Source organism: Blastomyces gilchristii (assembly GCF_000003855.2).
Source record: "Blastomyces gilchristii SLH14081 genomic scaffold supercont1.5, whole genome shotgun sequence".
NCBI lineage: Eukaryota > Fungi > Ascomycota > Eurotiomycetes > Onygenales > Ajellomycetaceae > Blastomyces > Blastomyces gilchristii.
Genome location: NW_003101678.1, coordinates 1525463 through 1549859, shown reverse-complemented (window position 1 = coordinate 1549859; position 24397 = coordinate 1525463). Strand labels below are relative to the sequence as shown.

Genomic DNA, 24397 nt, shown 5'->3' with positions numbered 1-24397 from the left:
AAAAAGTACTTCGGACTGCGGAACGAAAGTTGTATAACCAAACCCCCTTCAGCATACGAAGACGACGCAATAATTAATAATTCGTTCGGTCTATCCCTTGTCACAAATCATGGCTTCCTCTCGACGACTGGTTCAAATCTTGGCAACTCGCGCAAATCATAGTTCTCTCACTTCACAGTCATCTAGAACTCAATCTTTCATATCATCCCGGATACGTCCATTCACTGCATCCCGACTTCCTGCATGCCGCCCAAATCCTCCGCCGCTCCTCTCCTCACAATTTTGCAGATACAACACAACATCCACTAGACCTCCAAAGCCTCTCACAGATAGCAAACCTGCGACCCCCGAAGATGCCGCGCAGAATGCCCGACGCCGCGCAGAAGAGCGCGCGTTTCAAATTACATTCACTTGCAAGCCATGCGGCCACCGCTCATCACATCGTATCTCGCAACACGGTTACTATAAAGGCACAGTGCTTATTTCTTGCCCAGGTTGCAAGAATCGACATGTCATCAGCGACCATCTGAACATCTTCATGGATAAAAAGTCTACGCTAGAGGATATCTTGTCGGAGCACGGACAGACGCTTTTGAAGGGGAAGCTGGACGGTGATATGGAGTGGTGGGAAGACGGCACCGTAAGGGCTGTTGCAAGCGGCCCTGCGAGTGACGTACAGGGGCAGACCGGCCAGACGGCTCAGCAACAAGACAATGCCGGTGTTGCACAGGGGCAGGAACGGACTCAGGAGCAGAAGCAAGAGCCGGATGAAATCAAGCAACCGGGACATAGATAGCACCAACCTTGACTTCCCCTTTAGGGTGTCATTATATAGGCTATGAATATTTATATTTACAGAGGGTGCGGGTTCTTTTCATACTATGGCGTTGGTTGGATGTTTTGATATATGATACCAGGGCTAGAATTTCCTGCTGACGACTTCTCTAGACACGTTCGACTATGTATGTACTATATAACAATACATTGCACACGAATAATTGGGATATAAAACGCCGCTTCGTCTTGTCACCTGATAAAATTTCAGACCAGTTTTTTAGCCTATATTATCCCAAACATCACACATACTTCCCAAGTGCCACAAAAAAGAAAACGGATAAAAATGCAATATACTAAAGTTATCGTAAACACGAAGAAAATAATTCACCAGCCACGTCTCCGATCTTGATATTCTGCGCCCTTTTCCTTCCTCTTCTCTCGCTTCCGGTCATTCTTCCTCTTCTTTTCTCTGCCGAACTTCTCAGGATCAGCAACAGCTTCGATGCGCCTCTTAACTCTTCTACCCTCCCGTCTTGACTTGACACTCTCACGAACCGCCGCCATTTGCGTCACGAAATCAGTCGTACCTAACTTCTTCTGTAACAAATCGAGGATCTCCTGGCTGCTGCTAACAAGGGCTTTGTAAGTAGCCTGGAACTGCTCATCGAGGGAGCGAGGCGCAGGGATCGATGGGTCGGTTAGATGTATTAACGGAAGAAGGATTGTCTGGAGGGACGGAGTAATTTGAGCGACGTCAAGATGAGTGCAGAGAGCTGCGAGAAGTTTCATGCAAGCCGTTTTATTGATTAAAGAGTCTGCACGGGTGGTTCGAGGCTCTCGTCGAAGGATGGCAGCAGCTCGTTCGAAAATATATTCAATTGCTGGCTTGTTTTGCTTTGCGGAATTCACCGTAGCTGGGTCAATGTTGTCTTCATCGTCGCTGTCGTCGCTGAAATCACCAGCCAGCTCCTCAGCCTTCTTCGAAAACGCAAGGTTATTCTGGCTGAAGCAGCGTCCTAAGAACACCAGATTCCGGATTGTCTGAGTTGCGAGATCTTCGGAAATAGTGGTTGATTTCAGACATAGCAGACTGGCTCGCGTAATATCTAACATCATGCAGCCTTCGAGCTTAAGACCAGATGCGCCGATGAGTGGGACAGAGCCATAACCAGTAACGGCATTTCCTTTCGCTTCGTCTGCAAGCCATATTCCAATTAAATTTGCTGCGCATGACTTGATCCACGCGTGTGGATAGAAGAGGCTTTCGCAAACATAGCGCCAGATGTTCTCGCAATCCTCGGACATGGCAACCGCTGGATAGAGCTGGCATAGTTTTGTAAAGAGCTGTAGCGAATGGTAGAGGACTTCCCACTCTTCCCCTTCGCAGTTCTCCACTGCGGGGCCAAGGATTCGAGGCAATAAATCCGTAACAAAACGCATTTCGCCTTCTTTATTGTTCCTATGCGACTCAAAGAATATCCTGATCGCTTGTAACCCAGTGGCAGTGAGCAGTGTGTTTTGGGATTGCTCCAACCAGGAGCGAAGAGGAGAGAGCATAGACTTTAGCTGCTCTGAATCAGCACGGCTGAAGAGATCATTAAGAAGAACACCAGCCATCTCTCGACATTCAACTGCCTCATCATTAGACATTACCATTACCACTGGCACAAAAAAGTTACCCACAATATCCTGAGCAGGGTCGCCATTGGTCTTGGAGAGAAGAAGATGAACTGCTTCCATAACGGACTGACGGCCTTCTTTATGTTGATAGTCAAGGTTTTTGGCGAGGAATCCAAGTTGCTTCGTCCACCTGCTTTTAGCTTGAGGGTATTCAATCATAAAGTGTATAAAGACACCTCTTGCGAGATCGCGAGCACTTCTTGTGTGGTTTGTTACCATCATCGCAGCAACATTATCGACAAGCTCGTACATCTCGGGAACAATAAATTTGCGAGACATCACTGCCCGAATGAAATTGAAAGCCACTCCTTGACGGTCAGGCTCCTCGATGTCAGCAGCTATTCGTTTCAACAAATAGCCCAGGTGGGAGTCCTTGAGCTTTGTACTCTTACGCTCGCGTAGGATGGAAGCGATGAGCTTCAAGGCAGCTTGGGCAGCTTCGGTATTTGTGTTCGGAGCTTCTTTGACCAACTTAATAGCTTCCATTAGATATACATCAGAGTTTCTATCGAGCTCGGAAAGTGGGACTTTGATGATCGTGGATATGAGTCTAATGGCAGACAGTTTGACCTCCTCATAGCTCTGTAGCAATGCATCTCCAATAATGGGAAGGAACCCTGCAACGTTGGCGGCTGTCATGAGAGATTGGTACTTATTTAGCACGGAGCGGAGAACATCAAGTCCGAAGCGAGAAAGCTTGTAGGAATAGGAAGATGTGCTTCCTCGATTCATACGGTTCCTCGGGTTAAGCAAATTGACGATGAAACGGGCCCTGTTACCTTGCTCCTGTGTTTCAATTTGTGGTGTGTCTGCTTTGTATGACTCCTTTATCACCTCGTAGCAGAAAACCAAAAGATCACGGCTTTCAGCTCCAGGATTCCGCAGCAGGCCGACACCGATCCGTCTAAGCAGTTCGTCGACTTTTCTGATGATGGTAGCCGTAAGTTTCTCTCGCAAAAGCGCTTGCACTGGGTTAATAAGAGCCGAGAGATGGCGGATTGTCGATATTTTCGCGAGTAGCTCCATTGAATCATAGCTTTTGTTACTCTTTACCTCCTTCATTTTGCTCACGTACTCCTCGGCGTCCTTCTCTTGGCCGACGGTGCCGAAAATATCATCCATCACCACGGCTGCTAGTGCGTCGAGACTGTGATCGAGGTCACCAGGCTCGAAATGGTCGCTGGTGGCTACAAGAATCGAATGGACTGTAAAGGACAGCACATGGAGTTGGTATCCTCTTGTTAACGTGCTCCGCAATTCTCTCAGAATATATCCAAAGTAAGAAGGTCCAAGAATAAGCGCGACATCAGCGAGTGTTTTTCTGGCCATATCCCTAGCATCCTGAGACCGACTTCTAAGAACGTTCGATAGGTCTAGCAGTACCGATGGGAGAAGAAGTGCCATTTCATCCTTAGGAAGAAGTTTGAGTAACTTAACAGTTATGACTGCGACTGGGACACGGAGATGAACTTCGGATTCATCCTTCTGGTGTACAAACTCGGATAAGAAAGGGATGAAGTTGGTTTTCAGTTCTGTCCCGATGCGAGCCTCCGCAGGCAAAGTCTTCGAGAGCGTGCTTTTAATCGTAGACTCTTTCTCAATTCCTTCCATTTCTCCATCCCCAGCAACCGGCTGTTCTTCTTTATCAATACTCATTGCTCGAGACAAGCCATCGGTCATCTGTCCTAGAAGACGTATAACGTTCTTTTCCATCCCAGGGCGACTTCGTACATATCCCTTGTATCGGCGGAATATCGCTCTAAACTGGCTCCACTCCAGCCCTTCAGACAGCACCCCAATAGCTGTAACTGTCTCCGCGGCCAGGTTATGGGCACTATCGTCTTCTGCCTGATCAAACACATAATGTTCAATAAGAGGTAAGAAAAAGGAGCTAATATTTGATGACTCAAACTTTCCTTGTCTAGCCTCAGTAGCCAGTCGCCGCAAGGCACGAAGACGACGATGTTGTTGAATATGGAGAATATTATTGAAAAACGATGCCTCTTCATCCCCACCTGCTAGTAAGTCCACCATGTCGGTCACGGCCCGATGGTTCGGGTTATGCGTTATGAAATAACCCAAGACAGAGACGAACTCGGCCCGAACTGTCTCGGCAGGGTGTTTTGCTCCGTTCCTCAACGCAGGCAACAAAGCTTTCTCGAGCAAAAATGAGTAGTCTTCGCTATCACCCTCTGGTTTTGAACCCACGCTCTCGATAAACCTTTTCAGTCCAAATGATGAACTTGATCGAATTGCAAGTTCCTCCTCGTCTTTAACATGGTATAGAAGATTGAATAACAGCGGGCGCCATTGCCTAGCTGTGAACTCCTTGTACTTCTGTTCGTTTATTGTGTTAAATGCCCTAAGCCGTCGGTCGAAATCTAATTCATCAAGATTTTTCTCTGATATAGCGTTGAGGTCTGCACATAATTCGGCAACACCTTTTAGGTCCACTTCGTGGTTTGCAAATGCAGACAACACGGATGAGAGCATAGCACGGTTCGGGTTATCTTTGAAGTAATCGAATAGGGAGGAAATTACTTCAAAGATTCGCTGGTTGAGGTCCACATTTTGGCGTGGATCATATAGGGGGAGGAAATGATGCATAACACGCAGAAGTCCGCTTTTGGCTTTGGGGGGTACTCGATCTGCAGGTTCGTTAAGGAGAAATGTAGCCGTACTAATTAGTTTCGTGGTTTCTTGCGATGACTGGACAAACGGCGCGAGTTTAGATAGGGTCTCAATTGCAGCCATCGTAAGTTGCCGCGTAGATTGATTCCTGAGCAGGGATTCGACATGTGTCAATATGTATTCAACATTGGGTGCCAGCACTTTAGACCGGATTAGATCTGTTGTTGCGGCATCTGGCAAATTCTCTGGGTCGTCTGTCTCGCCATTCGCGCGACTGACGAGGTTGTTAAGAATTTCATTCAGAACAAATATCTTGACGTCTTCGCGAGCAGATTCAACGCCAAGGCAGTCAACAATTCGTTGAATGACCTGTTGGTCAGCATGCAGGAAGTAGAGAGCTGACTTGGGGCTGGACGCCCAGGTGTGGAACAGATGAAGAAGGCCGGACACACTTTGCGCTGTTTCCACGGCGAAATTTCCTAATCTTGGGCTGATGATCTCGTTTAAAATCAGGGGTATATATGGAGTCCAATCATAATCGGGCGAAACAGAAAATATCAGATCGAGACAATGGACACCTGTCTGCCGAGTATTGCGGATGAGAGACGAATGATTCTCTTCTGAACTGGCATCGTTCAACTGCCTGCAAGCTCTGACAAGACAGTATAGAACTACGTTCATGGAGCGGTCAACGAAAGGTGACATCTTGGTTTTCAGGGTTTCGAACATAGTTTCCACCATCTTCAGAAGGCCATATTGCTTTCTAACACCCATCACCTCCTGATTGAGGCACTGGCCATGTCCAGGGTCGGTTTCGAGGACGCGAATATCGCTCAGGGGACCAAACGCTATTTGAACGAAGTGACCAAAGTCGCTTTCAGAGAGTTGGGATATTGTTCTTAAAATGGTCTTTCTGCGTGCCTCTTGGGTCCCCTGTCCACCCCTAGAGCCCCCACGGGCGACAATCTTGCCATATAGAAGTCTCAGCAGAACAGGGAATAGCTCAGCACGATGATTTTCCTTAATCGTACTAGCCTCCTGGCCAGCATTTAAGAACACTGATAGTTCATCTCGGAATCTCGCATCATCCACAATATTCAAAATGTTCGTCTCGTAAGGTTGAATTGCAGGTGACTTCCATGTGAAAATAGCCTTCAGTGCAGATTTTTGAATTTCAGTATCTCCATTACCGAGAAGGCCAAGCAAAGCTTCATGGACCTCTGCTGCTTTGTATAAAACTTTGGGGTTGACGAATTTTCCGAAGATGTCCAGCATAGCTTTCCGGTCACGCAGATTCCAGGAAGAAACAGAACTATCATCTGTGCCACTTGTACCAGAAGGCTTGGATTCGTTGGCGGTAGGGATGTCATCATCATGAGCTGCCCATATCAGGAATAGAGGAACAAATTGCCGAGATCGTTTCTCCGCCACTTGAGGTACAGATCCCAGGACCTTGAGGGCCTGTGTTCGACTAGAAGTAGAACGTTGAGGTTCCGTAACATGAGCACGCTTGAAATCTTCTGCGAGCAACGAATTAGAGTTGCGGGAGTCAGCGAAAGTCGCACACATAGTTTTCTCGACATTTGAAACGTTAAAGCATTCGAATTCCGACGAAATATGCGATTCAGCGGATTCTTCTTCGGGGGTATTTGCATTGGTTCCAAGCGGACTAGGCTCTTGTAGCCCGCGCATGGCGAGCTCCGTAACAATGCTTTCTCCATTTGGAACCTCGCAAATTGCCTTGATTGCCTCACATGCGTCATCCCACAGCGACGCGAGCCGTTTAGATAGCAAACCAAAACAGAAATTTGGAATAATTCGATCCAACCACTTTTTGGAACACACCGTTGGGTATGCAATCGCAAGTTTGCGTACCTGCATGGATAGAGCCCTTGATGCATGCAGAGTAAGCTCGCTCTGTTCGATTTCGATCGCTATTTCTATGCAAGTACTGTCGCTATCGTTCACCCTGGACAATAAAACTTGGAGAATCTTGAGTGACAATTGTCTGATGTCGTGCGATGGGCCAGAAAGGTTATTAATCAGAGTTGTAGCAAATGGTTCAAGGTCTGCGTCCGGGACCTGCTCGTATTTGGTACAAGCAGACAAATAAGCCAAGGTTGCTTCAAGGAAAACCGGACAATTTGAGCACTCAGGGCCGTTGGACACTATCATACTCCAAAGACCTAAATCAAGTGAGCCTAGTTCCGTAGCAAGGCGGACGTAAGCCAAAAACCCTTGGCCTCGGGCAAATGTGACCTGGCCCTCTCCAACGTTGGGGGAGAGTGCCATAGCAATCTTTAACCGATCGTGGAGGCAGTGGGTTAGCTGTGGAAGAATCGAGGGCTCGGAAGTGAGTGATATAGCCTCATGGAGTTTGGTATAGGAATGTAGGAAAGCGATATCCTCGGCTGTGGGATCGAGTTTGCTGAATCTTTCCACGATAGCCTCCTTCCAGCCACCAGGGCAATTTAAAGATCCGGGCCTGTTAGGTTGAGACGTGACGAAATGGGCGGCATGAAGTTTGGGTAATATCTGGCAAAGTCCAGATTCGTAATCCTTCCAGAACGAAGTAATGAACCTAAAGCCAAAATGTCATAAGATGTATCGAAATGATATTTTGATTCACGAGTCACTTACCGCTGAAAGTATGGGAGTACAACGCTTTGAAATCGATCGGTCCCGAAAGTAGAGAATAACGAGCAAAACGGGAGGAAGTAGTCCCGCAATCGGTCGCCGCTAATTAACTCCATAATAGGACGCATAAACGACAGCAATTCGTCCATCGGGGACGTATGCACGGCAGTCACCACGGAAGCTAAAAGGAGTTGAACTGAATCCGCCGGGATATTGGGCGATTTAGCGATGCGACCAAGAAGGGTCATGAGAGTTTGATGTACTCTTTTCCAGTTGCTAACTCTAGAACCCTTGCGCGCGGTTACGGCAACAAAAATCAAGCGGATGTCAATCTTCGTCGCTGCAATGTTACCATTCGGTTTAGCGGATCCAATGTGATCACAGATCACATCAAGCACCGAACCAAAGGTGTTTGAGGATGTGTGATGAACCAAATTAATTACAACCCCACTAAGAACCTGCTCTGCGAGGGCGCTTTGGGCTTCATCTTTCACAGCGGCGGCACTGATTAGGCAACGTATGATGTCAGCTCCATTCGAATGGATACCACCATTCACTCCTTTAATCGCATCAGAAAACATTGACATAAGGCCTTGTTGGTACATTGAAATCTGACGTTCCCCATCAGTGCTGGCGAGATCCTCAAAAAGAAACGTAACGGCTCTGTCGAGTGGCGCCTTATTTTTGTAGTAGACAAGCGCGGCCTTCCGAACCAGGAAGGACATCGACTCCGCAGCAAATCTTGTCACAAAGTGTTTTTGCTTTTCCTTCCCAAGGTACGGGGACATTATCCCGAGTAGTTGGCGTAAGTCCGGAACAAGGAGGCGGGACAGGAACTTGAAAATCCATGCCAGACATGTAAAACTCCATTCTATAACCTCGATATTTGGATGTGTGGCTGCGACGGAGGCCACCAACGTGACGGTCGACGCAAAGTGTCTTTCGAATCGCTGGCCCAAGTCTCGTGCAAACTGAGCTACAAGACTCAGCAGCGGTTCCATGCTCAACTCATCTCTTTTCCCGATATACTCGGCCAATAATCCCATTATTCGATCTTCATGATGCAGAATCTGCGGTAAGCTTTCGCAAAGCCGATTAACTCGCTGGGAGAACTGAGTGAAGTTTTCTGACAGGTTAAGTTCCACCCAGTGCTCCAGGGAGGCCCTGAAGTACGAATCGGACTCAGAGTCGCTGTCATCGCCAACGCTGGCCCGTCGCACACGATGGATAGGATCGATTTTTAATTTGGCGACGCGCTGGGAGAAAGACTCGAATCGGTGGGATTTTGTCGTAGCTGTGCCCTTCTTTAAGAGCTTGGCAGGCTTGCCCTGGCGCCCAGAATGTGCTGTCGCCATGTTGCAGGCTGCCAAATTGGAAAACGAAGGTGTCTTCAAGAACCATTGATACAGCTGGGAAACATTTTGAAGCTTCAAAAATATTTAGGGTTTTATCGCCGCGGTCAAATGATAATCCGATCTTATCTTATCTGATGATGCTTGTAAACCACGTGATATCTTGCCCCAATCTTGGAACTCCACAGCATTTGCTCTGCGAGGCCTTTAATTAATGTCCATTACCGACATTCACCTTTTGAGCGCTACTATTTGTTGGAACAATTGAGCTGGAATTCATGGAGAAATTCAACCAGGTTTCTGTTAAGTCTCAATACAGGGTTTGAAATCTCATCAGTACACATACATAATTAGATAATGCACGCCTGCTCTGTAGACATGAAACTAGAACACCCATTTGCGTCAATCCACCACACAACTTCCAATCAGTAAGCCACATATGTCAATACTTTTGAGGCATTCCAAGCCAAAGGAGAGCTCGTTACAATACCAGGATAGTGTACCAAGAAGCTCCGATACAAGCTGCCTGTATGCTGTCGTGTGTTTGTGCATGTGGGTGGGTTGCATATCGGATCAGTGTGTTTTTAACCCCACAGTTTGGCAGCAGTTGTTCCCTTGTACCCTATATTTGGATAATCTACGAGATACGTCAGAATTTAATCTGTATACTCCAGACCAGGGCTCTCTCTTTAGAGTGAAGTCGATAGATGGAAATGCAAGCGAAAGAAGATCTGGGTATGGCTTACTCGGGTCGTAGAAAACGATATAGCCTCGACTGTTTTCAACTCCAATCTTGGCCTTCAGGAACTCCGTAAAGGCCTCGGAGTAGCAAATGTTATTTTCGGGTGTGAGATTTCCCAGAGATGTTATGCGTAGCTGGAAGCCTGATTGTTCCAAATGGTCAACACTGTGAAATTATGGTTTCGAAAGAACAAGTATGGATGGGATTAGATACATGGATCGTGGGTGCCTGCAAAAGTCAAGATTTCATCGGCACGAACTTGAACTGAAATTAGAGATTCGGGCTTTTGAAGGATCTCTGCCGCTGTTTTGGACAGCGATAAGGCGAGATCCTTACTCTGCTCGCGGGAGAGCGCGACATTCGTGAGCAACTCAAGAAAAGGCATTTCGGGTAAAAGTTACGAAAAACCAAGGGCGTGCGAGAGTCAAGATCCAAAATTGATCCGATACGCTTAACTAATATCTACAATAATGGTTAGAAGAAACGAGATCAGTAGGCGGATTAGAAGGCTAGCCTGCCTGAAACGATCAACGAATTTGCTAGAAACCGATCTGATGTTAACGTTGGCAGAACTGTAAATTCAATGACCTACCTGGTTGGTCGTTAACTATATTGCTTGTTCAGAAGGTTGAACGTGGTTGGTTGTTATGATCTATCTAGTGGCTTAGGGAGCGGCAGCTAATATAATGGATGAGTGTGTGGGTCACGTGGGATAGGGCTAGTGATCCAGACAACAACAGCTCCAGTTGCGTGCACTTCTCTGAAGCTTGCGCACAACATATTCATACGCTAGCATAATGCTATGGCATCTAGAATGTAAGTAATATATCATTTACATCTGAATCAATTGGATATTAGGACTTACATATGGATGCAGAATTGTTCTGGGGAGTGTGAACTGCTCAATCAAAGAAGTGTTCACAAAGTTAGCAAAGCTCCAAGTGAAGCAAAACTTTGCATTTGCTATTATCGCTGGGGATCTTTTTGGTGATGGCTCAAGCGAGGAAGAGCTCAAAGACATTACAGCATTGCTGAGTGGGACTATTGCTGTGCCACTGTCCACATATTTCACCGTTGGAAACCATCCTATCCCAGCCCGCATCATCGAAAAAATTGAATCTGATGATGAAGTTTGCACAAATCTTTACTTCCTTGGCCGACGTGGAACCCTCAAGACCTCTGAAGGCATTAGAATTGTTGCACTGGGAGGCAATCTGGAAAGCCCTGCGACTCCTGCATCGGGCGTGAGCGATAAATACCTGCCCAGATACACGGAAAGCGACGCTAGATCGTTATTCGGAGCTCACAGCGCCGATATTCTAATAACTAATCAATGGCCAAAGTCGGTTCTCGATGGGTCGAAAGTCTCATTGCGTGACGGTGCCAAGTCTCCAGAAGGATTGCAATGCGTGGCAGACCTTTGTGCGACATTAAAACCTCGATATCACTTTTCGTCCGGCGCTCCCTTTTTTTATGAACGTGAACCGTTCTTCCATCTCCCCACGGAGGAATCTCCCGATGTTAAACATATTACCCGATTCATTAACTTAGCCCCGTTCAGCAAGTCATCGAATCAGAAATGGCTGTATGCCTTCACTCTAGATCCGCAAGCCGCTCCATTAACGTCCATTCCCGCAGGCGCCACGGTGTCGCCGCTCCTGACCTCGAAAAAGCGCCATGCTCTTCCCAGCCAGCCGCAGACCTTCAGTCGTTTCGCCCAGGGCGATGACTACCATAGGCCTAACAAGCGAGTTCGGAGGCCTCCACCCGGCCCCTCAGAATGCTTTTTTTGTTTATCAAATCCGAATATTGCCACCCACCTTATAACCTCCATTGGGTCGGATTGCTACCTTACAACTGCAAAGGGTCCATTACCTACATCCACCACGTTCCCCTCCCTGGGATTTCCAGGCCACATATTAATAATCCCTCTGACTCACTCGCCGACTTTCGACGCAATCACCGAGGTGGATTCACAATCAGCCACCATTAAAGAAATGCAAAGATACCGAGCTTCTCTGCACGAAATGTTGGATGATAGATCGAATGGGGAGCTAGGTGCGGTGACCTGGGAGGTCAGCCGTGCTAATGGGATTCATATCCATTGGCAATTTCTTCCAATGCCATCAGACCTGATATCTCGTGGATTAGTCGAGGCGGCTTTCAAAGTGGAAGCCGAAAACCTCAGTTATCCCAAGTTCGAAAAAAATGATAACGCAACGTTGGGCAAGAGTGATTACTTTCGGGTGATGATCTGGCACCCAGCAAAAAAGGCATCGAATGGTGAAGAGAAGGAGGGAACAGATGGTGAATCAGGCGTGGAAACTAACTTGATCCTTCCGCTATCGCCGGAGTTCAGGTTCGATCTTCAGTTTGGCCGGCGGGTGATGGCAAAACTCCTCGGACTCGAGAAGAGGATGAATTGGAGAGACGATGTGCAATTAGAGAAAGAAGAAATAGCTGACGCGGAGGCCTTTAAGAAGGCGTTTGAAAAGTTTGATTTTTCGCTAAAGGAATATTAAGCCCCGGGGGGCGGCGGGGTACGGTACAGAGGATAATATTTGATCTACAGTACCCATTTTACGTGACTCCTTCCGTCATTCCAGCAACAATTACAATTACGTTTAAAAACCTTTCTAGCTTCTACTCTGGCAATTTGTGTTTTCATTACCGCACTCTAGTCTTCATCGCTTGGCCTGTCGTGTGCAGCGAAGACGAGCGAGACACGAAAGCGAAATTACCCCTTTTAATCCATTAAGATTCAGCGATTCATACCACACACCCCAAATACTTCCTTTACAAACCGTCGTTCCGATTTGGATTAATCTATTCCACTTCCAAGTGCGTCAATCGCAAAGTCAATCGTTCCTTCCTTCCCATGATGCAGACCACTGCTGGCCGATGAAGGCTGCAAGAGCTAGAGTCTTACTACGGTTGCTCTTTCCTTTGAAGTGAACTAAAGGTGGTACCAGTAATGGTGCATCCACAGAGGCTTTTCTCCTATCTGCTCTACCTACACGTTTGGCTCTATCACCTCTAAATCTATCCGAAATCATGAGCCCCTGACTTTTCATCGAGATTATTATACTGCCCCTTTGATTGGGCCAACAAGTTCGCCACCGTTTGGGAGAGGCTACATATCTGGGAACTCCTTGGTGGGTAAGCCTCAGAATGCATTGAATTATATTCACGCGTCCAGATATACCTCATTACTCTGGATAGAATGTCTGGAATTCTCTCCTCTTCCCATATTTCCACTAATGTTATGAATCTTTGCCCCAGCGATGTTAGCCTTCTTCTACAATACGTTTCAGCACGGCATCATAAGTTAGCCTTTAAACAACCACTCACTTTGTCCGCCGCCATTGAATCTATGCTAAAAGCATTCTAAAAATTCGCTCGAGGCTTCTTATAAGTAGCTCTTACTGTCGAACATGGCTCCCTCGGCTCCCTCGGCTCCCTCGGCTCCCTCACCATCGGATTCTTCCCCTTCAGAACCCCCAAAGGTTCCCGACCCTGCCAAACTGTCAGCTACGGGCCGATCCAAACTGAGGCGGAGGATGAGCTTCCTCCAGTATCGCAGGCACAATAACCCCAAAAGCAGCCCCACGTCAGAGAGCCTCAGCGAACAACTCAGATGCACATCGCTCTCCGAAGGCCACTCCAAAAAGAGGGTTAAATCAGAGGGTAACACTGCGTCAACCACGACGACTTCGCCTAACGAAGTAGGCCCTAATAGGGACAAGAACAACAACCATGGGTTTCCGTATCTGCTATTTGAGCCAGTGTTTCGAGCCGGTATTCTGATATTGGTCACTTCCCCTAGCGGGGATGTGTCGTTGGGAATGTGTGATGGGGAAGGGGCGCAAAATGGGCTATCAGAAAAAGGCAGGCCGTTAAAGGAAACAAAAGAGGGGCCATAGTTGGGTATCCAGCACAGCGAATAACTATCGGTGGAAGCGGGCGATTTCCTCCTAATGTCAAGTCCCACCATTCGAACGATGAAATTCTCGAGGATCTACCTTCGCTGGCTACGATTCGTCGAATCCGAAAAACCTGACAATCATAATTTGAATATTATTACATTGTCCTTTTGGCAGTATCAGGTGTATCCGTAGAGAGCGCGGTTCAATTATGTACCAAATGGTATAATTGACCTAGTGGAATGAGAAATGGGTTCGACTCAACAGGGCCCATTGGCAATATATTCAAGAAAAGGAAGGCCATTGCAGACTTCATATACCAAATTCAAAACTGGAGTCATTCAAAATATAACCATCTGTGACACACAGTCTAGAATGTCAATGTCAAAACATCAGAGCAGGCTCCTCTTCACGGCATCCATGTCAGGTCACGTGATCTGGCTTACTCATCCTTCCACCATATAACTTTCCACAAAGCTAGCAACCTTTCAATCACACAAGCTTTACACCTTCCACAGGTTATGAGACCTGTTTTGCGCAAAATCACTGCCAATTCGGGATTCCTTGTCAATATAATCATTATTTGAACTACTGCTTCATTTGATACACTCTTCAGGAGTTAAAATTGTCTTATTCTATCAGTATTGATGTGTTTGAGATCTTGATGATTAATAATACTACTGCTCACTTAAAAAAGAGGCTTGCAGAAAATGTATCAGATTTACACAAAAAAAGCAAGAAAAGAGAACAATATTGGCAAGGATTTAATAAATAAATATCAAGATAATGAATTCAATACAATCTCACTCACATACATGTTCATAATCTCATGTTCTTTTCACTGAGTCAGTTGCAGTTGATGATGATAATTCTTCACACTCATACTCTGTCAGTGAACATTCTTCTGAAGCCTTTGAAAGCTTCATTGTTAAAACACTCTCTCAATTCAAAGCTGGTTTGAATACAGCTTCTGACACAGTCAGGCCGGCTCTCTGATCTACTTAACAGCTTGATAAAGCTGGTTCTCATGAAGTCAACAGTTTGAGTGAGACAATATCAGATCAACACATGAAACATCTCAAGATAATACTTGAGATGAATAAGAGAAAGTAAAGAGTTCTAGAACTTAAACTATAACTGAAAAAACTCTGTCAACAGAGATTCTCATTCTCTACAGATTAATTATAAGAAGTTAATAATTATTCTGTCATCACATCAACAGTCTGTACAGTTATATGAAATTCTAATCTTGATAAAAGATTGAAATTCAATCTTTATAAATCAGATAGCTGTGTTGACAAGATAATCTCTTAATTCAAGAAAGATGTCAAGAATACTGTGAGATTAAACAGTCTAACTAGTATATTCAATTACATCATATAAAGTATCTTCATGAAATTGAAACTGGTTGATGCACAGTGTTAATATATGATAGAGAAACAACAGACTTAGAACTCTCTATAAAGAGATGATAAATAAGCATCATTCTGAGATGTCAGAAACTGATGACTTTATACATTCATCTTAAACTTCTTGAGTACAGGTGTCAGACCACATTTCTTCAAGTATAATGAAAATCAGATTGCTTATACTCTATGAAATGTGATTGAACAGAAATACTCTGTTCTCAAAACACAGTTACACTGTGAGACAGTTCTGAAATTCATGTCTCTTAGTGACACACAGATCATTAATTTACACACATTCTTCAATAAGTTCTGATTCATCATTATAAAATTGAAGATGTTGAATACTTCTCTCTCAGATATGTGAATATTTGATATCTTCTACTCAGTTCTACTCAACAATTGAAGAAATTATGTTCAGAAGAAGATAGAGAAGATACAGGATTTCAAATTCATAGCTGTGATATTGAATGTTAATCTTCTCATGAAGAAAATCTGTTCACAGCTTGATTCTTCAAAAGATAAAAAGAATCTGCAGAATATAGATTCTGCAGTCAACACAGCTACAACAGCTACAACAGATACAATGATCACTACATCTATCAATTCAAACAACAATACATTGAATTCGGCCTGTGAAGGCTGTACTGAATGTAATTATAATAGTACTTAAGAGAGCTTCTGAAACTATCAGAGATCAGGAAATTCATCTATCTATTCTGAATGTGAGAGATCTCACTTTAACATCTGTTAATTGATCAATTCAGACAGTGCTCTGAATAATTGAAGAATAAACAATGCTGTGAGAATAAAGAAATTCAAGAAAAAGAAGAAAAAGAATAATAGTGAGAATAGAACTCAACTATTCATTACAGATAAATCAGAGATCTATCAGATGACAAACCTCACAGAGGTTATTAATGTATCAGTCTGTTTCATGAAATCTCACAAGAATCTCCTCACTATATGAAATAGTGATGCTGAATGTTATATAGTAAGTGATAGATCACAATTTTCAGAACTTATAGCTATCAATGATTCAACAGTTCAAGTGATTAATAAGATTATTATGAAGGTTCAGAGTGTCAGCACTGTATTCATTTCAGTGAGTAAAAGATTGATAGAATTCAATTATATATACTACATATCAGAACTATTTACAAATCTGATCTCTGCTGAGCTGATGAAACATCAGAGCTATATTCATCATAATATGCAAGTTAATGCTGAGAACTACTTTGAGTTTCTATCATCTATTAACAGTGATATCTTCTATACTAATCTGTTTCATAATAATATTTACATTCTATCTGACATTTCACTGACATTTCACTGACATTTTATGAGATAATGAATGACTCAATGTATGAAGCAGTGATATATATGACTATTTCAAAATCAAAGACAATCTCAACAGATTATAATCTAAGTGCTGAATCTTTGAAGTCTTTCAATCGCGAGAAGATTGAATAGTTAATCAATTCTAAGAATTCAGATACTGATTTCTTTATTATCTTATCTTCATCTTGATTATCTGCAGTTCTTCTGAAACAGCTTTCAATAGATGAGTGACATCACTGACTTGATCATATCAGTGAAAATAGTATATTAAAAATGATCAGAGATCTGTGATTTGATATTATCATTATCAGTCTGAAGAAATTATCATTCTGTGTTACATGTGTTAAGACTAAACAGAAACACACTTTCTACAAGAATTTCACACCACATCATGCCACTCACAAGGCCTTGAAGATTTGAATGAATATCTTCAGTGATGATGAGACTCTTGAAACTGAGAATGATATATCATCTTACACTGGTAAGAAGCTTGCAATGATGATAACAGATAATGCTATCTGTATAAGATGAATATTTCTATTAAAACACAAAGATGAGACATTGAGATATCTACAGATCTTCAATCAATTCATCAAGAATCTGCTGAGATGTGGCATTGCAATTATTCACTCAGATTGTGAAGAATTGAATTTAAATGCAGTCACAGCATATATGCTCAGTGAAGATATAAAATGAAAGCTGACTTCTTCTCATACTTCATAGCAAGATGAAGTAACTGAATAATTAATCAGTTTGATCATTGAGAAGTTCTAATCACTATTAATAGACTCTTCAGCTCTGAAAAAGATGTGAGATGAGACAGTTATTACAGTCACAGAGCTGCTTAATCTTATATCAATCTCAACAATATTGTATAAGAGCTCTGAAAATACAAAGCTGATTACATTATATGAGGCCTGACTTGAAGCTCTACTCTCTGCATGTGGCATTCACTGATGAGGTTGCAAAGCATTCTTGAAGATAGTTCTCAAGCCTATCAATAAGATGACTTCCTGTTTCAAAGAGTTGATTTTTATGAGTTATGATGATTTTATTAATTATAGATTAATGAACCTCTTCAATAAGTATTTATATATATCAAAAGATGTCATCTTTCAGAAGAACCTTCATCTTGCCAATTCATTGATACTGACTACAACATACAATCCGAAGGTTCTACTCAATATGACCTGTAAAGCGGCTGCAGTGATTTCTTCAGTGATATCAGGCCTACTCACTGCAGTCTGTTAAGAGACTGCAGTGATTTCTGATCTGTTCATTGATGAGAAAATTCAACCTGAGTGTTTATTATTTCTTATACTCACTAATAATTAGTGAATTGACTATAATATCTTCATAAGAATATCTATCTTTTTAGTGCAGAATACACTGAACTCTTCAGAACTCATAGTTAAATCAGATAATTCTTCAACATCTATAAGAAATATCACTATAGTGAGAGAATCTTTAGTGAGAAATAGTCTTGAAAATCTACTCACTGATTCTGAGATTACTGCACTTCTGATTCTGAAAAATCTTATACACACTAAAGCTTTCATGAAATGAAAGTATTATTATAAGATCTATATTAAAGAGATTAACTGTTTAAAATAGATAGAGATCTGATAACTAATTAAGAGAATATTATAAATGAGTGTTCTTCATGATCAATAAGTATTTGATAAAAAGTTTAATAATATAAGTGATGTTATCTATTATAAGACCTGCTGAATTGTCTGCAGAAATCTTCAATAGAAGAGAGTTAATTACTTAAGAATCTTTACATCTATTATCTCTGTATTCATCTTATAAGCTCTTATGACAATCTCAGCATCTCAGAGATGATATGTTCTGTAGATTGATATAATAACTGCTTTTTTAAATACTCAACTGTCTGCTGATAAATGAATATATATAAATCAACTCACAGAATTCTGTGAAGATTATAATGATCTTATATATGAGTTAATACAGAGACTCTATAATCTTAAGCAAGCAGCACTCTTATAATATAAGAAGCTGTGAAAGATGCTATTACACTCAGACTTTCATATCAGTCTCTATGATACTGAACTATTTATTCATAATAAAAGATAGATTTATATAATTATCTATGTGAATAATATCTGTCTCTACAGACTGAAAATCAAAGATCTGAACTGAGTCAAAGCTGAAATCACTGCTAATTATAAGATCAAGAATATAGAGAATTTCAACTGCTATCTAGAAATGAAGATTGATAGAGATTTAACTTTATTAATATTATCTCAATCTCTCTTTATAAGAAATCTTCTGAAGAAGTTCTCAATAAATGACTGTCATTCTATATTCACTTCTATGAAGAAGAATGTTAATTTTATGAATAATAATGAGAAACTGATTATATACATAGCAGAATTTATTCTACAGTTCTATTAATTCAGTATCAGATCTCTGCAATATCTGATATTTAATACATATTCTGATATGAGCTTCACTGCAGGATTTCTTGAACAATTCAGCTCCTGATCTACATCAAAGAACTGAGCTGTATATAAGCATACACTCTGATATCTACAGGGTTCAATCAATGAGGGTATAACCTATCACAGAGGTGCTGAAATTGAACCTGTAGCATATGCAGATGCTGATTGAGCTAGTAGGGATCCAGGATCCTGTTCAACCACCGGTTATATCATCTACATGGCAGGTGGTCCCGTTGCATGGCGGAGCTGCTGGTAAACAGAGGTCTTTAAGTCATTAACAGAGGCCGAATATATTGCATCCTCTGAGGCTGCATATGAGCTTGTCTGTCTCTGAGAGCTTCTAGAAGACACTGAATTCATCCCATCCCACCTCAACAATCTGAATGCCGATGATCACCTCATTTCCACCACAGTCAATGATCTGGCTTATACAATCCATGCCAATAATAAGTCTGTCATAGAGCTATTCTCTTCCGAAGCAATTCCACGCTGCTTGAAGCATATAGAGGTTCATTTCCACATTCTTCAGAATCTTGTTTACAAGAATGAGATATCTATCTGATATGTTTCATCTGCTGAGAATGTGGCGGATGAGCTTACTAAATCACTTGAAACATTGAAATATACATGTTGGAAAGAGAATATAAAGAAGATAGGGGGATAGGGGGATAAAAAATGATGTATAAAATGACTGGTTTTTCATTACTTCACATTTTCCAGTCATTTTTTGTACCTGTACTTGATTTGAAGGCGAATTTTGTATATAGCATCGTGTATAGTTACTCTGATGAGTGGGGGTGTCAGGTCACGTGATCTGGCTTACTCATCCTTCCACCATATAACTTTCCACAAAGCTAGCAACCTTTCAATCACACAAGCTTTACACCTTCCACAATCCACGATAGAACCCAACTGTATATAGTGAAGGAAAACCCCAAGAAATAAAAAATTCATTGAGGAATCCAATACATTTTCGACTCGTAGACGTTACATTCGCCGGCAGGTTGTTTCAAGCTATCCTTTCATTTTTGGGCCGTAACTTTTATCTACTACACTTCCCGATTGTCCGCCGACAGATGTGCTGCATCCTGCCTTACAAACCATCCCCAAAGATCCTGCCTGATTCGCTTATACAAAATATTCTTCCTTACAAGCTCAGCGTCAGAAAGGCGTTGTTGAAAATATCAGCAGCCGCCAGGCCCACCTGCGCCGCAGCGAGAGCTCGACCCAAGAAGCAGGCGTCAATCACGGCCCGACTAGCAAAGCAAGTCGTAGCTAAAGTGTTGCAGACGAAGAGCGAGAGGACGTCGATTGATATGACTGCGGAGTGTCTGAAGAAGACAGAGTCAAAAGGCGAGTAGAGGCCGTTGTTGAAGATGATGAATGGGTTAGCGCCGGCGCAAATGACCAAGTCAAGGTTTAGAGACAGAGGCGCCAGGGAGGACCTGGAGGAGGAAGGGAAGAAAGGGCGGGAAGAGGGGGAGAGGGAGAAAGAGCCGGACGAGAACGCTTGGTTTGAAATTGTTTTCGTGGCTTGAATTTAGCTGTTTTGAATTTGGCCGGCTAGAGTTTGGGTATTTTCAACTTAATCAACGCCGCCGGAAGCTGCGGCGACGGCTTCCGACGTCGCGGCCGCAGGAGCTGTTTCAGCCGTGCTTGCAGTAGCTGCCGTTTCGGTCTCAACCACGGTGGCCGCGGTTGAGGCAGTGGCTTGATCCGGGACATCATTGGCACCAACCGCATCAGCCGCCGTAACATTCTCAGCATTGATACCAGCTTGCTCGAGATGATCTCTTCTTCAGTAACGTCCGGGACAAGCAGATTCTCGGTGAAGATGCAGCCCTCCTCGTCTCCCTCGGTGTTGCCTAGAGTTGTTTTAGTCGATTGTCAGTTGGGTAAACATTAAAAGTTTACGCTTAGGTAGGTATAACTGAAAAGGGAGGAACACTAATAGGTAATTATTTCCGGTTCTAGTGGCATCATTGACATCACCCGGGGCGAATGTGCTGCTCTCGATAGCCAAGAGTAGATCTCCGCCGATCGAGGCGATCTGGACGGTAAGGTCCAAAGCGATTTGCTTGTTAATTTCAGCTGCGCCAGCGGAAGCTGGGTCTTGGTGCTGGGTAATCGCAGCAACTTCAGGGTTTACGGCTTCCATGCTTTCGCAGAGCGCACTGGCCAACCCAACGGTTCCAGTATTGCGCTCCAACGCGCGGTAGATAAGAGAATGCGTCATACCATCGACATCACCAGCTGCCTTCACGTGGGTAAAGGCCTAGTCGGCCGTCGCTTGTTGGAGGCAGTCAGGGTCTTGAATCAACCCAGCGCCGGCAGCCGCTCCCTACTGACAACAGAATAATTAGTATTTATCGAGTTATCCCAATTTAATAGGTTTGGAATTTGAGCATGTGGAAGTCAGGTCCTCGGTAAATACCTCATTATCCAAGAGCTCAAAAGCGGTATCCTGGAGGGATTCCTGGACGGAGGCCAGGAATTTGGAGTGCGACAATTCCTGTGGAGCTTCACGGACTCGGAGCCGGGATGGAACATTCGCATGAGGAACTGGCCTTACCAGAAGCCAATGAGGCCAAGGACAATTCAAGGAAGCTTTGCTTAATCATCTGTTTATTAAAATTCATCCGAGGCATTTGATTTTCATTTTGATTTGCATACCAGATTAATTTTTACCCGCGACTACCTAGCCACCACTCGCCTTGTTTTGAGACATGTTCATCAGAGGATGGGATGATGCGTGTGTATGGGGGAATATGGTTCGCAGGGCGGATTCCACATCTTCAGGAGAATGCCCTGCAGGTGGTGAGGATAGACATAACCAGCGTGGTTCTCTCATCAAAGGTCTCATGCGAAATACTGTCATTGTCACTAGCATCCCTAAGGATCGCTTGATCTGATATGTTTAGGTTAGAATCGCAGAAATAGATTCGCAGCTTCGAAAAGCACCTACCATGGCTGTCTTGAAAGCAGGGAGCCTGAGTCTCCGGTATCTCCTCATCGTACACTTGGTTATTCCAGCCCCTATTGCCAGACGACACATGGCCCTGTCGAGCGCCCTTGTGTTCATCGAGGAAACTGGTCCATATGGGAGAATTACGAGTGGCGTCGGCTGAGGCGGTGGTAGCTCGTGTAAATATCAGTCCTTGGTTTGTCATGGCTATTTTTGCCGGCCAAGGGGACCACATTCGCTTACGGGACTTTCGTCAGAATCAAGAGAGGTATCAACACCTGGCATGCCATGATCGCTACAAGGAGATTCGTGACTCATAGTTTGTTATCTGCTGCTAGCAGCGGCACAGCGAACCCTTCCCCAGACCTGCCACCTGCAAAGCCGGGCAGAGGCTTGATGTATATGAAAATTGAATATAGTGTCAATCTCAATCTCATAAGTCGCGATAACCATTGTGGATAGAACCTATTTGGGTATCATCATATCCGTAATATTCATCAAGCAAAAAGCCCATAATGGAATGTGTCCGCTGATTAAGAAATGAATAAAGCGTATCAGGAACCGTGTAACAAGAAGAGTAAAGCTCTTAGGCCTAAAATGAGAAGCATTGCGGACCTCTACTGTATCCTGTCAGAATTGCGGTCATATTCTCCAGCTTCGCTCTCAGGCCCCCAAGAAATGCTTTCTTCCAAGTTGGTTTCCTGTGAGTCGGAATCATCTGTGTCAAACTCCTCCAAATCCTCCTCTTCTGAGAACCCGTCCTCAAAGTCCCATTCCAACTCGGACTCATCCCTAGGATATAGGACAGCTGTAGTTAGCTCGTCCCACGGCAGCTCGTAAGTGTCGAGACTGTCTGATGAGAACTCAGGTTTGCCATGAGTAGACTCCTCATCCTTAGAGGTCGATTTTCCCAGCAGGTATAGGTACTCGGTCACGGCATATCTGACCGCTTCCAGCTTGCTAGACATCTGCAGACGCTTGTCCTCTACCTGGCGGTAGTATCGGCACCCTATGCCTCCTTTGGTACACGAAGAAGCTTGCTTCGTCTCGTACATTATGCTCCTTTCTCTGCATGCTCGTTCCACTTCCTCGTGCGGTGGGTCGGCTGGGTCGGTGTAATATCTTTGAACGTCATTTCAAGCGTGATATGTCCCAGGTGTGGAAAGTCTATACTTGTTATGACATCCTGCAATTGCCTGGCAAGAGTTTTATTTCGGGCCAGTCCTTCGTCACCATAGAAAGTTAAAGACTTGAGAGTCAGAGGTAACTATTTAGTTGTGCTTATTGTGGCGGACATATTACTTGCGAAAACAGAATTTTCCCAGCCCCCCCTGAAAATTAGTAGCAAAACACCACCAAAAAATCAAAATATCTGCATTTCTCTAGAATCATTCCATATCATCCAATACGCGTCTTTTTCAATCGAATATCATTCAAATACACGTCTTTCTTACCTTTATCATCAATATGTCATCTCAACTCTGTGATTTCATCATCAAGATTGTACATCTTCTTAAGAATGATTATATGTGTAAGAAATCCCGCTCCTCGCGGATCCCTTACCCCTATTTCTATCCCTCATGTAATCAATAGTGTTAGCAGTCCTTGGCTACACACAACTATATAGACTGGAGTTTGCAAATACTATTTATAACTCAGCTTAAATACTATTTATTATATATTTAATCTCTACATTTATCTTTCTACTGTGAATACTTCTAGTAGCTATCAGTATATATCATATCAAGCTGTAAATATTTAAATAATTGTCTGTGAGTATTTATTCTTATATTTCAAGCTCTGTCAGTCAGTAATTATCTATTATAACTGAAAGAACTAGAAACTTATATACTTCAATCTCTGTGAACTCTACTACAGACACTCAGAAGTAGTTATTTAAATTATGAATAACTTCTATAAAAGAAGTCTCAGAGAACTTATTAATTATTTATAGAATATTATTCTCTACATCTATAATAGAGAAATTCTCTGAATTTATAAATAAATTAATCTTAGTAAAAAATATTCTTAAGTATCTTTTATAGAACTAAGTTATTTTTCTATAAGAAATACTTACTATTTATAAACACTCTTAAACTAAGTCTCTAGACATAATCTTCAGAAATACTTATAAACTGAAAAGAAACTTTCTTAAGTTATAATTACTTAAAATTATCTACTGAATTATAATTTATAAAAGTTTTTATAATATTTATATTTAAAATTAACTTATAAGTCTGATTATATAATATAAAAGATAAAGAAGTTATTATTTATATAATAATAGATCTCTACTATACTGAAGTTAAGAATTAACTGAATTATCTAGAAAATAATTATAAGAGATTTTATTAATTTATTCTTAAGATTTATTTAAAGAATAAGTTAAAAGACTCTATAAGTTAAACAGAGAATATTTAAACTATAATTACTAATATTAAAAAAAGAGATAAGAAATCTGATAAAGACTACTTATAG

The 24397-nt window shown here is 42.9% G+C and overlaps 7 protein-coding genes across 9 annotated transcripts; 3 read left to right on the top strand and 4 right to left on the bottom strand.

Moving 5' to 3' along the window:
* The first annotated feature begins 17 nt into the window (after window positions 1-17).
* BDBG_03361 (DNL zinc finger domain-containing protein) lies at window positions 18-9777 on the top strand. Of its 3 annotated transcripts, none has more exons than XM_002626151.2 (3): window positions 18-861; window positions 949-8800; window positions 8875-9777. In XM_002626151.2, exon 1 carries the CDS (start codon window positions 110-112, stop codon window positions 794-796), a length of 687 nt encoding a protein of 228 aa, XP_002626197.1. In that variant the 5' UTR covers window positions 18-109; the 3' UTR covers window positions 797-861; window positions 949-8800; window positions 8875-9777. The 3 variants fall into 3 exon arrangements, with proteins under 3 accessions (XP_002626197.1, XP_031577688.1, XP_031577689.1); XM_031721216.1 differs by having other exon boundaries at window positions 18-863; XM_031721217.1 differs by lacking the exon at window positions 8875-9777 and having other exon boundaries at window positions 18-3735; window positions 3829-4372.
* BDBG_03360 (HEAT repeat protein) lies at window positions 853-9178 on the bottom strand. The gene is made up of 2 exons (XM_031721215.1): window positions 7729-9178; window positions 853-7669 (listed from the first exon to the last, which is right to left on the bottom strand). The coding sequence occupies exons 1-2, from the start codon at window positions 9078-9080 to the stop codon at window positions 1162-1164; spliced, it is 7860 nt and encodes a 2619-aa protein (XP_031577687.1). The 5' UTR covers window positions 9081-9178; the 3' UTR covers window positions 853-1161.
* BDBG_03359 (uncharacterized protein) lies at window positions 9178-10248 on the bottom strand. Its single transcript, XM_002626149.2, has 3 exons — window positions 10033-10248; window positions 9824-9961; window positions 9178-9714 (listed from the first exon to the last, which is right to left on the bottom strand). Exons 1-3 carry the CDS (start codon window positions 10202-10204, stop codon window positions 9662-9664), a joined length of 363 nt encoding a protein of 120 aa, XP_002626195.1. The 5' UTR covers window positions 10205-10248; the 3' UTR covers window positions 9178-9661.
* Window positions 10249-10621: 373 nt separating this feature from the next.
* BDBG_03358 (CwfJ domain-containing protein) lies at window positions 10622-12341 on the top strand (the record flags this gene model as incomplete). The annotated part of the gene is made up of 2 exons (XM_002626148.2): window positions 10622-10635; window positions 10697-12341. The coding sequence occupies 2 exons, from the start codon at window positions 10622-10624 to the stop codon at window positions 12339-12341; spliced, it is 1659 nt and encodes a 552-aa protein (XP_002626194.1).
* Window positions 12342-13253: 912 nt separating this feature from the next.
* Window positions 13254-13742, top strand: BDBG_03357 (uncharacterized protein; the record flags this gene model as incomplete). Its single annotated transcript, XM_031721214.1, has 1 exon — window positions 13254-13742. The coding sequence occupies one exon, from the start codon at window positions 13254-13256 to the stop codon at window positions 13740-13742; it is 489 nt and encodes a 162-aa protein (XP_031577686.1).
* A 6763-nt stretch (window positions 13743-20505) lies between these two features.
* On the bottom strand, window positions 20506-22124 carry BDBG_03356 (uncharacterized protein; the record flags this gene model as incomplete). The annotated part of the gene is made up of 5 exons (XM_031721213.1): window positions 20506-20819; window positions 21193-21229; window positions 21389-21521; window positions 21784-21862; window positions 21920-22124. 5 exons carry the CDS (start codon window positions 22122-22124, stop codon window positions 20518-20520), a joined length of 756 nt encoding a protein of 251 aa, XP_031577685.1. The 3' UTR covers window positions 20506-20517.
* Window positions 22125-22536: 412 nt separating this feature from the next.
* On the bottom strand, window positions 22537-22974 carry BDBG_03355 (uncharacterized protein; the record flags this gene model as incomplete). The annotated part of the gene is made up of 1 exon (XM_002626145.1): window positions 22537-22974. One exon carries the CDS (start codon window positions 22972-22974, stop codon window positions 22537-22539), a length of 438 nt encoding a protein of 145 aa, XP_002626191.1.
* Between the last annotated feature and the right edge of the window lie 1423 nt (window positions 22975-24397).